Source organism: Dendropsophus ebraccatus, chromosome 3 (assembly GCF_027789765.1).
Source record: "Dendropsophus ebraccatus isolate aDenEbr1 chromosome 3, aDenEbr1.pat, whole genome shotgun sequence".
Taxonomy (NCBI): domain Eukaryota; kingdom Metazoa; phylum Chordata; class Amphibia; order Anura; family Hylidae; genus Dendropsophus; species Dendropsophus ebraccatus.
The window spans coordinates 83,771,713-83,786,370 of NC_091456.1; the positions used below are offsets into that span (position 1 = coordinate 83,771,713).

The 14,658-nt window shown below is 48.0% G+C and overlaps 1 protein-coding gene across 1 annotated transcript; it reads right to left on the reverse strand.

Moving 5' to 3' along the window:
• Positions 1 to 438: 438 nt before the first annotated feature.
• Positions 439 to 8,766, reverse strand: EXOSC3 (exosome component 3). Its single transcript, XM_069964325.1, has 4 exons — positions 8,466 to 8,766; positions 4,686 to 4,835; positions 1,549 to 1,700; positions 439 to 676 (listed from the first exon to the last, which is right to left on the reverse strand). The coding sequence occupies exons 1-4, from the start codon at positions 8,706 to 8,708 to the stop codon at positions 472 to 474; spliced, it is 750 nt and encodes a 249-aa protein (XP_069820426.1). The 5' UTR covers positions 8,709 to 8,766; the 3' UTR covers positions 439 to 471.
• Positions 8,767 to 14,658: the final 5,892 nt, after the last annotated feature.

The window sequence follows — 14,658 nt, forward strand, 5'->3', positions numbered from 1 at the left end:
TCAGCCACCTCCTCCCCGGCCACATCCCAAAATAGTTCCCCCCCCCCCGCCGGAGTACCCCTTAAATGGGTGCCTGAAGTGGTGAGGGCCAGGTCCACAAGGCATATCCCCTCTGATGTCACACCCGCTACCTATTTGATTGACCCACAGGTTCTGCCAGGCAACGATGAGCCATGTGGAAATCCTGTGTATGCACCATGAATTAGGATGGCAGTGCACATGTGGTGACTAATGCCAATTTCTAATCTGGGGGACCACGTTTGACACTTATGGCACCCATACATTTTTCAGGGGAATAAAATATGTAAATGTATGACCTGTATTCTTTTACTAAATGATACACCTATACTGTAACCATAAATATATATTACACAGAAAGTCAAAACAACCTTAGTAACAAAAATATTACTTTATTTATAAAAAAAAAAAAAAAGTCTAGTATCTTAGAAAATAAACTATGCAATTGTTCAGTTATACATTATCAGAGAACTTTGCAAAGACTTGTTTCCTCTGTTCAGCGGTTAAATATTCACATGCTTCCAGTATATTCGCTACTATTAATGTCTGTTGAATGGTTTTGGCCTTAATCCATATTCTTCCATTCATGCCAATTACCAATTCCATTGGGAAAACATTCATTAGTTCCTGAATAATGTCATTCTGAGGGGTTAAAAGCCTGAAATGACAAAGATGAGTAGTCATCCACAGATGAAATGCAGCCAGAATGTTCTCATACATAAGTACATTATCAGCTGTCCCCATTCCATTATACCCTTAGAGCCCTATATACAATAATTGTTGGATCATTTGGATTTGAACGATAATCCTTTAGTGTAACAGACAACGATTAAACGACCAATGAGAAATTGTTGGTCGTTTGATAGAATTTGGACCTATTTTTAGTGTTTGCACATCATTCGCATGTAAGACATAATTTAGTCGTTCACAGTAGCGGCGACAGGACGACCGCTCCCTGTATTTGGGTGAACGATTCCAGGTTGTTAATTAAAGAAATGGTTTTGTGGAATAGTACCCTTAGTTTGCCTGCCCCCTCAGATGGCATGACTCCAGATGTCAACTAAAATATTGCTGTTTTCTTAATAACCAATGACTTCTATTGGATCTATGGAAACAGTATAGAATGGTCAGGCTCAGTTCTGGGATACCAAATGCTCAAAACTTTTGAGGCCTCTAAGAGGTCCTTTTTTAAGGGACTGTGATACCTTAAACTGTTCACTGTCTTTACTTATGAGATCTTATAAGTTTACAAAGGACAGACTCTTGTCCACAGAACCAACACCACAAAATGCTATGCTCACACTTGCACCTAGACATTGTTGGAATGTTTATGACTTGACAATACCGCAACATTACTCCTGCTGCAGAAATGATTAAATCAATTAAAAGACAAAGGGACCCATCAGTTACCATTATTAGGAACTGGGTATACTGGTAACAGCATTATAGCTTCCATTATAAAAAGCAGCATTGAAGCCAAGGTGTACAGAGCTTGAGTGATAGGTATAATACAAGTTTATGGTATCTTACTTTCTCACAAGTCCTAGGGAAACTTTAAACATGAGGCCATCCTGCCCAATCACTCCCATTCCGTTTGCTTTTCCAGAGCCATCTATACATGCCAACTCTGGCTCCATGTCCTTATTGGCAACAATGAACTGGCCATAGACAAGATCTCCAACCTGTTAGAAAAGAAAACATTGGGGAAATAATTTAAGTTGCACCAAAATCTGGTGCAATTTGTGGCACGTTTTCTATGTGTTTTAGACACTTTCACCTGGCTTGATAAAAGGAGTGCACCACAAATGCACCGGATTTTCAAACAGCCCCAGACTGTCTAGGCTAAGGGCCCTATTACACAGGACAGTTATCGGCTGAATCGCCCTGTGTGAGGGTACGTGCACACTACGGCAGCTCACCCCCCCTCGCGGACTCTAGCGGCCACGCGCATTTCCGCCCCGTGCCATAGGCTCCATTCTATGCACAGGCGGATTCTGCCGTCCGTCCAAAGAATGAACCTGTTGTGATCAGGAAGTTTAGCATAGGAGAGAGCGTAGCAGCAACACCATCTACTCCCTGGCTGTGTCTCTGACAACGTAAGTCTATGAGGCTACATTGTCAGAATTAGTAAGTGGCCGAGGAGTGGATCACCCTGCTGCTGCATACTCTCCCTGGCTAAATCTCCTAATCACAGCAGGTCTCAGCAATTCGAGCAATAAGTTTTGACATGCCAGATGACATGTTAAAAGATATTTTAATGACAGGTACTCTAAAGGCGATCTACTAAGCTAATGTCTTGCTTCGAGAGGATACATGGCAGGCGCTCCCCTGAAAACATCAGCACAGGATTATTAGGCGTCTTCTGTCTGCTCAGACACTTCCTCACACAGGGGCTGTTACCTCTATGGGATCAGGATATACATTAGTTATGCACCTCTCCTTTTTTTATTTTTTTTCCCTCTATTTTTGATTTGATTTTCCCCAAACTGCAGCAAAAATTGTGCTATATTACCTGTGAGGAATATGGACAGCCCTGTCCCTTTTCATGAATATGTAAAGTAGTTTTATGTGTGGTGTGTTTTATATGTATAGGGGTAGTGGATATTTTGTAGATAGTAATTGATATTTTATAGATTGTGTATTAGCAGTTTGGTGCAGGTCCATAGCTGATCCAAGTTAATCAAATGACCTTATTGATTAGCTTGGAGTCAGGCCGTCTGTTTACCTTGTATAAAAGACCAAAAGGCAATAAGCACGGAGCTGTAAAGAGATGGTGGAGTAGATTGAGGCTAGAGTGTGGAGTTAGAAGCCACAGAAGCAATACCATAGCGTTGGTTATGATGAGGACATCGCAGGAAGTCCAAACATGGCCTGTCTACCTGTCCTCATCATGCTATAAGCGGTATCTCACCTTCTGAGTGTCCAGGACATATCATGTTTGGTATGCCGGGAATCAGAGCGGTGAAATATGAATTATGAAGCAGCGCTGGGGCCCGTACCATCGCTATGGCACCTGGGAAAGTATCTTTTGGATATTCCCAGGTGTGTTCCCTTGATAAAAGTGAGACCTAGGGAACATGTAAGTGTCACAAAGTTGGGGATCCAATCAAATTGGTTTGTGCACTTTCCTAGCCCAAATCCCCTGGGAAGGCAGAACCTATACAACGCATCCCTGCGCTAAGTATTAGAACTTTATTTTATTCTTTTTGTTTTCATTGTTTGCAGTGTCTATGTCCTTTGTTAACTCTCTTTTCGTAACCCAGTACTGTCCATTTCTATGCATTAAACCTAAAAGTTTCATGGTTTGTCTTGTACCCTAAAACGAACATAGTTAGCTCCCTGAGGAGTGCTTGTGTATGACCGGTTGGCTTAATTTACCGTGTGGGGTGTGTCTGCTTGTGAGTGGAACACTCTTGGGTTCCCTGTCTCCCCAATAACGTAACACATAGGGTGGTGGCAGCAAAGTCGTGTTTGTATGTTGTGGTTGGGTGTCTGGCAGCGGCTGGTGTATGACAACAGCTGGTGGGTCCCAACATAGCAAAGTTCTGTGTGCGGGCTTTGTGGGTGTGTGTCTAGCAGCCGTCGGTGGGTCACGTGTATGACAGCGACTGGTGGGTCCAGATACAGCGAAGTGTTGTGTTTGTGTTTGCCAGCGAGCAGACAGTGTTCGTGGCCAAGTGGGTGTCTGGGTGGTGATTTATGCTCAAGTTACGGCCCGGGAGCAGGGCGCAAAACGTGAGTGCATGAGATGAATCGATCTGCAGGGCTAGTGCAACCCAGAGCTCCCAAATTCCTCTGATCCCCTTATCTTGTGTTTATCCCTCTTTGATCCTTTCCCCTGTTTTGGTTAGGATTCTCCTCCCCCTAGTCACGGGACGGACAGGCTTGACGCAGGTTGGCCCGCGGATTGCTGACAAAGTGGTGGGATATCATTTTGTGTGTGATTAGGCTTTAGAGAATTAGAGAAATTATTCCTGACACTTAAGGCTGGTAGGTACCTTGCGAGGTGGACCAGCATAAAAGACAAACCATCAAACTTTTAGGTTTAATGCATTGAAATGGACAGTACAAAAAGAGAGTTAACAAAAGGCATACACACACTGCAAACAATGAAAACAAAAAGGATAAAATAAGAAAGTTCTAATACTTAGCACAGGGATGCGTTGTATAGGTTCTTCCTTCCCAGGGAATTTGGGCCTAGAAAGTGGTGCACAAACCAATTCGATTGGATCCCCAACTTTGTGACACTTAGATGTTCCCTAGGTCTCACTTTTATAATAGACCTGAAAGGGTTGGCCTGAGGGCGTCACCTGACATCTGTGACTCAGCCCCTCTGGGCAGAGCTTCAGACATCAAGGGAACACACCTGGGTATATCAGAAAGATACTTTCTCAGGTGCCATACTGATAGTACGGGCCCCAGCCCTTCTTCATAATTCATATCTTACCGTTCTGATTCCTGGCATACCAAACATGATATGCCCTGCTTCATTTAGGAGCTATGGAGTGAGAACTATTGCAGCCAGTAGCATAGCTATATTAGGTTGTTTTATATTAGCCCTACTATATAATAAAAATGTAAACGTTATATTCCACTGTTATTGTTTGTGAAGTGCTCCATGTCTACAGAAATACGATAGGGAAGAATCATTCATCCTGGGGGCTCACCTTCACATTTGGTCTATTCTTTTTAGTTGCACCTTCAAAGGCCAAAAATGATAGTGACGCTTGATCACTGCCAGCAACATCAAGCTTGAAAATATCCCCAGACTTCATAGTGACGATTCCAATAACATGGTCCCCTTTAACTGGAACATACTATAGAAAACAGACAGGCATTAAAGGGGTATTAAACTTGTACATGTAAGAGTGCCCAAGGTGGCAGCATATCAATAAAGTTTAGTCACTGCTGCAGCTCCCCAATTTAATTGGATCCCCAACTGTCTGTGACTCCTCTATTCCACCCAACAGGCTTTTCTATTGTGTTGGCCTGTAGAAAAGGAAGTGCAGACAGTGGAGTCCAGCAAGTGACTGCCACCCTGGGTATCTTTAAAAGAAAACTAACAGCAGGTTTACCTTCCCATAGGGCTCAGGATGCTAAGAAAAAAAGATAGGGTTCTCATCTTCAGCCCTATTCCACAGGAACGATAATCGGCCCCGTTTGGCCGATTATTGCTCCGTGGAATAGAGAGAACGATCAGACGATGATTGGGTCATCGGCTGATCGTTCATTTAGGTTTAGACCTAAAATCGTCGCTCGCCACCAGCGCATCACTACGGTGAAATAGCGGTGCGCGGCAGCGACCGACGATTTCAGCAGAACCATACATTACATGTCCGGGCTGCAGGTCTTCTTCTCCCGGTCCTGCGCGGCAGCATCGGCTTCGGAGCAGGGCTGTCTGAACTGACAGACCGCCAAGCCAATCACTGGCCGGAACCACCGCGGCAAGTGATTGGCTGAGCAGTCTGTCAGTTCAGACAGCCCTGTTCCGAAGCCGATGCTGTCGCGCGGGACCAGGAGAAGAAGACCTGCAGCCCGGACAGGTAACATATGAAACAAGGCCTGCAAGGACATCGGTAACAATGTCCCTGCAGCCCTTGTTTCACGATCATCGGGGCCGTGGAATAGGCCCAGTAAACGAGCGCTGATCTAGCAGATCGGTGCTCGTTTACATCGTTGATCGGGTCCTGCTCGTTCGGTGGAATAGGACCCTTAGTGAGGTTATCCCTAAATCCTGGAAGAGGCTGACAAGGGCCTCAAGCTTCCAGATGGTATAATAAGAGCACTAAAGGGGAACTCTACTTGGAAGCGGTTCATCTTTTGCTCAGAATCAATATCTCTTCACAATAAGACTGAATGGCATATGTTGTCTGCAAATTTTGGCTTATGGGTGCAGTCGTGTTGGAGTACACAGCAATGTCATTCACAGCTATCACAACAACCTGCATACTACGACATGTCAGCACACTGTTTGTTCTGATTGCCAATCTTTGCCATGAGGCTAATGTGACCATAAGATCAAGGCAGTAAATTTGCAGCTTGGTGAATCTGGGCATAGGAGATAGAATATGGATTGATAAATGGGTACAATATGCTAAGAGAAACCATGTCAATAAATGTACAGTATATTAGGAGGCTTGGCAAGAACTGGCCATAAAGTTGACATGTCAGTAAATGCTGTGTGCTCTGTAATTACTATTATTCTTGTATCGTCACTACTGTAAGGGGGAATTCACAAGGGTCCAATCTGCTACATGTTTGACTTGTAAATTTGTGCAGGTAGAGCCCACAGTGGATTTCTGCATCAGGCATGTGGGTACATTTTACAAGTCTCTTTCATAAGCTGTGGACATTTCCACAACCCATCTACAACACTTCATTACAGAAGGAGCCCCAAGACTGTGCATAATCCAGTGCATGGACAGATTACCAAAAGGCACCATGCTTACTAGGGGACTGCCAGCACCTGAGCTAGGGTCGCAATGGGACAGATTCCCTTTAATGCTGCATCCACTATTGTGCAGCCACACACTGCCTCAGCTGTGCAGGGATCTACAGCATGTAAAACTAAGGGGCCTATTCCCCGGAGCGACAATCGGCCGATTCAGCCGATTATCGCTCAGTGGAATAGAGAAAACAATCAGCCGATGATCGGTCTGACAGCTCAGTCAGGCCGCTCCGGAGTTAATGCTGCGCCACGGGACTCGGGGAGAAAGACGGAGCGGAGGAGAAGCCCTGCTAGAGGTAATGTATGCTGCAAGGACATTGATAACGATGTCCCTGCAGCCCTCGCTAACGATTGTCGGGCCGTGAAATTGGTCCAGTAAACGAGCGCCGATCTAGCAGATCTGGCTCGCTTACATCGTTCATCGGGCCCTGCTCGGCCTGTGGAATAGGACCCTAAGGCTGCATTCACACGTTCCGTGGAATGCCTGGCTAGGACACAGGTTGTGCAAGGATTGAGAGTCACAAACCTATATCCCAGCTAATAACTCAGAATGGGGTTGTAAACAGCAAATAACAGCAACCAAAAGTCCATCTTAGGTGGATATGTGGTGGCTGTTGGGTTGTGGTCACATGCAAAACAGCCCCATCCACTTTTATTAATTGTAATGTTAGTTAAGACTCTTGTCATAGCCTGTGTAGCCTGGGCTGCAGCTCCCTCTACTACTGGGCCCAGCACTGGCTTTTCTCAGAATTGCTGGTGTGCTCAGAGTCTGGACTCTAAGGCAGTGTTCACATGGAGTAAAACCGGTGGAATCCTGCCAGCCTCTGCGTCATATTGGCAGTCTATGGGAGGCTTGTGTCCCTCTCTCCGCACCTCTCAGCTCAGAGGAATTCACATGTCCGTTCTTCTGCGCAGAGAGAGGAGGCGTGCGAGCCTCCCATAGACTGCCAGTATGACGCAGAGGCTGGCGGGATTCCACCGGTTTTACTCCATGTGAACTGGCCCTGAGAATTCAAAGGGACAGCAGACTCTAACAATACACTATCATGCCATAAGCATACAGGATTAGTGCAGAGTGAACCTGTCAAAATGTTCAGCTCCGCCAATGTTATCTGAACCTGAATGCTGGGTGTTGGTTTCCCTGCGGCTTCAGAAGTTGGATGCCGCTCTAAGGAGTCCAGGACAACACGGATACCACCACAGGCTAGAAGCATGTTTTCCTGGAAGCCATCGCAGAACATTTTGAAAGGTTCACTCAGCAGTATACATGATCCCTCCAAAACACCATGGGGGAGATTAATTAAAGGGGAACTACAGCATATATTTTTCTTTTAAGTCAACTGGTGTCAGAAAGTGCCAGAAATGTATAATTTACTTATAAATTACTTATAATTTACTATTTAAAAATCTCCAGTCTTCCAGTACTTAGCAGCTGCTGTATGTGGTGTATTCTTTCCAGTCTGACACAGTGCTCCCTGCTGCCACCTCTGTTCCTGACAGGAATTGTCCAGAGCAGTAGCAGTAGCTTGGGAGGCTGCCCAAGTCACTGACTAGCTGACAATAAAAGCTGGCGGTGGTCATACAGACTCCCAGACAGGTAAGTATACTTCCATCTTGGCTCATTTAGCCAAACATTGGATGAGGTAGGCCACCATTACAGCAGGTAGAAGCAGCTGCATGTAGAGGACCTGTGGAGTGGTGCAGTGCGAGAACCACCCACTCCTGGGGCACAGATCTGAAAGGTGTCCCTGCCTAGCTGTTTAATGGCAAGAGTCTCCTAGTTGCTTTTAGCAACCAATCACAATTCAGCTTTCATTTTACCTGAGCAAGGTGAAAAATAAAAGCTGGGCTCTGATTGGTTCCTGTGCGCAACAGAGTATCTAGTCATAGGACAGAGCGGAAACCCTTGTACAAGGTGTGGGCATGTGACAGCAGGATTAACCTATTGTATAGACACACGGAGAGCCCCGCACAGCCCCGGCCTAGGTAGTGACATTACCCTCTTCTGCTGAGAGTCCACCCAGTAGAGCGCCGGATCCCGGTGTCTCAGGAGCCCGCACTTCACCACCTGCAGGTTCTCTCCCTGGCGCATCAGCCCGGGCCCGCACACCACCCGCATCCGCCGAGTGGCTGAGGGAGCCGACAGGGAGAGCGGAGCGTCTGCGGCCGGAGCGGGAAGCAGGAGCACATCACCCGGTAACACGATCTCACCCACCGCATCTTGCGCCGGTACAGGCGACATGCTGCTGCTAAGGGAGAGCGCGCTAGGAACTACTAAGCTACAGGACCTTTGGTGATGTCACAGCCATGTGACCAGCCACGTGGGTGGGAGAAGCCAAGCTGAGACTATAGGGAAGGTTTTATTTCTGTTTGCCTTTGATAGTAAGTGTGTGATGGTACATGTCCTTATAGGGTGGTGTGCGTCACCAGGGCGGCCTGTGCTACACTGCACACACACAGCTCTGCACTACTGCTCTACCCTGCAGTATACAGCACACACAGCTCTGCACTACTGCTCTACCCTGCAGTATACAGCACACACACAGCTCTGCACTACTGCTCTACCCTGCAGTATACAGCACACACACAGCTCTGCACTACTGCTCTACCCTGCAGTATACAGCACACACAGCTCTGCACTACTGCTCTACCCTGCAGTATACAGCACACACACAGCTCTGCACTACTGCTCTACCCTGCAGTATACAGCACACACACAGCTCTGCACTACTGCTCTACCCTGCAGTATACAGCACACACACAGCTCTGCACTACTGCTCTACCCTGCAGTATACAGCACACACACAGCTCTGCACTACTGTCCTACCCTGCAGTATACAGCACACACACAGCTCTGACTACTGTCCTACCCTGCAGTATACAGCACACACAGCTCTGACTACTGTCCTACCCTGCAGTATACAGCACACACACAGCTCTGACTACTGTCCTACCCTGCAGTATACAGCACACACACAGCTCTGCACTACTGTCCTACCCTGCAGTATACAGCACACACACAGCTCTGCACTACTGTCCTACCCTGCAGTATACAGCACACACACAGCTCTGACTACTGTCCTACCCTGCAGTATACAGCACACACACAGCTCTGACTACTGTCCTACCCTGCAGTATACAGCACACACACAGCTCTGCACTACTGTCCTACCCTGCAGTATACAGCACACACACAGCTCTGCACGACTGTCCTACCCTGCAGTATACAGCACACACACAGCTCTGCACTACTGCCCTACCCTGCAGTATACAGCACACACAGCTCTGCACTACTGTCCTACCCTGCACTACAGTATACAGCACACACACAGCTCTGCACTACAGTATACAGCACACACACAGCTCTGCACTACTGCTCTACCCTGCAGTATACAGCACACACACAGCTCTGCACTACTGCTCTACCCTGCACTACAGTATACAGCACACACACAGCTCTGCACTACTGCTCTACCCAGCACTGCAGTATACAGCACACACACAGCTCTGCACTAATGCCCTACCCTGCAGTATACAGCACACACACAGCTCTGCACTACTGCTCTACCCTGCAGTATACAGCACACACAGCTTTGCACTACTGCTCTACCCTGCAGTATACAGCACACACACAGCTCTGCACTACTGCCCTACCCAGCACTGCAGTATACAGCACTTACCACACAGCTCTGCACTACTACTCTATCCAGCACTGCAGTATACAGTACACAGACAGCTCTGCATTTCTGCCATAACTAACACTGCAGTATACAGCACACAGACAGCTCTGCACTCCCGCCCTACCCAGTACTACAGTATACAGCACACACAGCTCTGCACTACTACTCTATCCAGCACTGCAGTATACAGTACACAGACAGCTCTGCACTACTGCCCTACCCAGCACTGCAGTATACAGCACACAGACAGCTCTGCACTACTGCCCTACCCAGCACTACAGTATACAGCACACAGACAGCTCTGCACTACTGCCCTACCCTACACTGCAGTATACAGCACAGGCCACACAGACAACTCTGCACTACTGCCCTACCCAGCACTGCGGAATACAGCATACAGACAGCTCTGCACTACTGCCCTACCCAGCACTGCAGCATACAACACACAAACAGCTCTGTACTACTGCCCTAGCCTACACTGCAGTATACAGCAGTGCTTCTCAAACTTTTTCAGTTCGGGCCTCTTCAACCAAAACACAGTGTTGCTCGGGCCTCACCATTGGTGGGCGCTGAAGCCAGAAGTGAAAAAGAGTTAAAAGATTATAAGGGGCAAGGAGAAAAGGGCAGAGATGTGGGCACAGGGAGCAGAGGGCAGGAATGTGGGAGCAGACAGCAGGGGGAAGGGATGGAGCAGAGGGCAGAGATGTAGGCACAGGGAGAAGAGGGCAGGAATGTGGGAGCAGAGGGCAGAGATGTGGGCACAGGGAGCAGAGGGCAGAGATATGAGAGCAGAGGGCAGAGATGTGGGCACAGAGGGCAGAGATATGAGAGCAGAGGGCAGAAATGTGGGCACAGGGAGCAGAGGGCAGAGATGTGGGCACAGGGAGCAGAGGGCATGAATGTGGGGGCACAGGGGGAAGAGGGCAGAGATGTGGGCACAGGGAGCAGAGGGCAGGGATGTGGAAGCAGACAGCAGGGGGAAGGGATGTAGGAGCAGAGGGCAGAGATGTGGGCACAGGGAGCAGAGGGCAGGAATGTGGGAGCAGACAGCAGGGGGAAGGGATGGAGCAGAGGGCAGAGATGTAGGCACAGGGAGAAGAGGGCAGGAATGTGGGAGCAGAGGGCAGAGATGTGGGCACAGGGAGCAGAGGGCAGAGATATGAGAGCAGAGGGCAGAGATGTGGGCACAGAGGGCAGAGATATGAGAGCAGAGGGCAGAAATGTGGGCACAGGGAGCAGAGGGCAGAGATGTGGGCACAGGGAGCAGAGGGCATGAATGTGGGGGCACAGGGGGAAGAGGGCAGAGATGTGGGCACAGGGAGCAGAGGGCAGGGATGTGGAAGCAGACAGCAGGGGGAAGGGATGTAGGAGCAGAGGGCAGAGATGTGGGGGCAGATGGCAGAGATGTGGGAGCAGACAGCAGGGGCCAGGGATGTGTGAGATGCATGCATGGCCGGCGTTAGGGGGGGGCAAGCAGGGCAAATGCCCAGGGCCCCCATCCCCCAGGGGCCCCCTAACGCAGTTCCAGTAGGAGAGGAGAGCACAGACAGCGTCCTGCAGCGTCTGGCAGTGATCCCCGGCTGCTGCTATCAGGGGTCACGCAGAGGCTGCAGGACGCTGGGCTGGTGTCTGCTCCGTGTGTGTAGCTCCCCCTCCCCCTCCCTCCAGCTCCTCTCTGCACGTGACTTCCTGCTCTGGTGTGGAGCTGTCGGGACGATGGAGGAGAGGGCTGCCGGGTGAGGATGACAGCCTGCTGCTGCTGCATGGTACATGAGGGGGATTCACCACTACAACCAGCATGCTAGAGGGGGTAAGTATTCTGTGTATGTAGTGTGTAATGTGTATGAATGTAGGTGTATAATGCATGAATGTAGTGTGTGTTACATGTCCTGTGTATAGTGTGTGGACTGGATGGTTTGTATCTGTATAATGTGTTTTCATGGATGTGTGTGTGTGTGTGTGTATATATATATATATATATATATATATATATATAATGGTGTGTGTGTGTGTATATATATATATATATAGCTGTGTGTGTGTGTGTATATATATATATGTATACACATATATACTGTATATATATACATGTAGCGGCAGTCCTGGCATATAGCGGCAGTCCCGGCATGTAACCTTCTGAACTGAGTAAGGGCCCTAACACATGGAGCGAAAATTGTCCGAATCAGGACGCTATCGCTCTGAGAGGACACTGGGGAACATAATCAGGTAGTATATATCACAGACAAGGCCTGAGGACACCGGGGGACCTTAATCAGGTAGTATATATCTTTATTGTTTACTATATACAGCAAGGATTGCACACACATCACTAATGATATACTGTATATATACACATAGGGGGGGAAATTTATCAAACATGGTGTAAAATGAAACTGGCTCAGTTGCCCCTAGCAACCAATCAGATTCCACCTTTCATTTTCCAAAGAGTCTGTTAGGAATGAAAGGTGGAATCTGATTGGTTGCTAGGGGCAACTGAGCCAATTCTTCTTTACACCAGTTTGATAAATCTCCTCCATAGCTTTTGCTGCATCATAAAAGAGCCATGTAGTAGGCTCTCTAAGCGAGCTCCATTCTACCAGATTGGCGCTCGCTTCTGCGGAATATCAGGCCGTGTAATACGGCCTTAAAAGTGGCCGTACACTTCCAATAACTGCTGGCTGAACAATCCTTCAGCTGACAATTATCTGTCCCATCCGGTCCCGTCCTCCCCATACACAGAAATTTGGCACATCTGAGTGTTCCTGTGTTCTCTATGAGAGGGGAAAGCCATAGCCATACAGATCTGATGCCGGCTTATCTCTCTGAGAACAAAGAGGTTGGGCGTTGATTTTCCATCAAGCTCGACCCCCTATGTCCACTGATATCATCTGTCAGAGGACTGTCCAGAGAGCCCCATACACCTTACGCTGATGGCCGAACCCACCAGGAGCAACAGGTACCACCAACAAAAGAGTAACATGTATGGGGACCTTAAATTGTTGCTAAAATATTTCAGCATTTGGGGCCCCACCTTTAACTTTGCCCAGGGCCACATCTAGTCTAAAACCGGCCCTGGATGCATGTGACTGCCTGTCTGCACACATCCCCTGCTCTCACTTATCTCCGGACCTGATGACATCCAAAGCTTGAGGCTTATCAGAGCTGAGTGGAGGGGGGATTTGTTGAGAGCTTATTTAAGGTGGAACAGACAGCCTGAACCTCGGCCACCAAGAAGATTAAAGGATAAGTCTGTCCAAAAGTATTTTTTAATATGTTATTACTTATGGAAAGTTATGCAAATTCCTAATGTACATTAATTATGTGAAATGCACCTATAGGGCTATTTCCCTTGATTAAGTAGATCACGGAGTGTTGAAATTCTCAAAGATTCGTTGACGTCACGAATCAGGGTGTAATTCCTATGTAGTGTCCAGAAGGGGGCGCACTATATATAGAAGTCTATGGATTGTATTGTGTCAATGGGGCTGTATGTAATGTAATGGAGTGTTATGTTACTGTACTGTACACTGCGTTTTATTGATTAAGTTTATGGAATACTTTGGGGAGCAAGTGTCCTTGTGGTATGTGCACACTGAGTAAATAGGACGGAAGGTCCGTCGCGTAATCCGAAGCTCGCACCCGCTCGTGGACAGCTGTGGGCGCGCGTGTCTCCATCCGTGCCATAGACTTCATTCTATGCACGGGTGGATTTCTTCCTCCGTCCAAAGAATGAACTTAGTCATTCTTTAGACGGAGGGCGGAATCCGCCGGTGCATAGAATGGAGTCTATGACACACACGGAGACGCACGCGCGCGCCCGCTGCTATCCGCGAGCAAGTGCGAGGGTCAGATTACGCGACGGACTTTCCGTCCTATTTACTCAGTGTGCACATACCCGTATACAGCACACAAACAGCTCTGTACTACTGCTCTATCCAGCACTGTAGGTATACAGAACACAGACAGTTCTGCACTACTGCTCCACCCAGGGGCGGATTAATTGTACCATAGGCCCCGGGCTGTTCACCAAGCCTGGGCCCCCAAACCCCACTGTAACTATGGCAGCAATAGTTTGGTGTTCATAGTACAAGATAGATAATGTCATGATGCCCTGATTTGTCTAAAATTGCGGTAAAAAAGCAGCAATTTTTTTGCAAATCATGGCAGAACTGTAGCCAGGGATAATACTCCACTGAAAGTATGTGTCTGTTGGGTGGCCATGGGCCCCCCAGGAGCTCAGGGCCCCGGGCTACCGCTCAAAAAGGACCTGTTCTAATCCGCTACTGGCTCCACCCAGCACTGCAGTATATAGCACACAGACAGCTCTGCACTGCTGCTCCGCCCAGCACTGCAGTATACAGCACAGGCCACACAGACAGCTCTGCACTACTGTTTTACCCAGCACTGCAATATACAGAACAGGCCATACAGACAGCTCTGCAATACTGCTCTCCCCTGCACTGCAGTATACAGCACACAGTCAGCTTTGCACTACTGTTCTACCCAGCACTG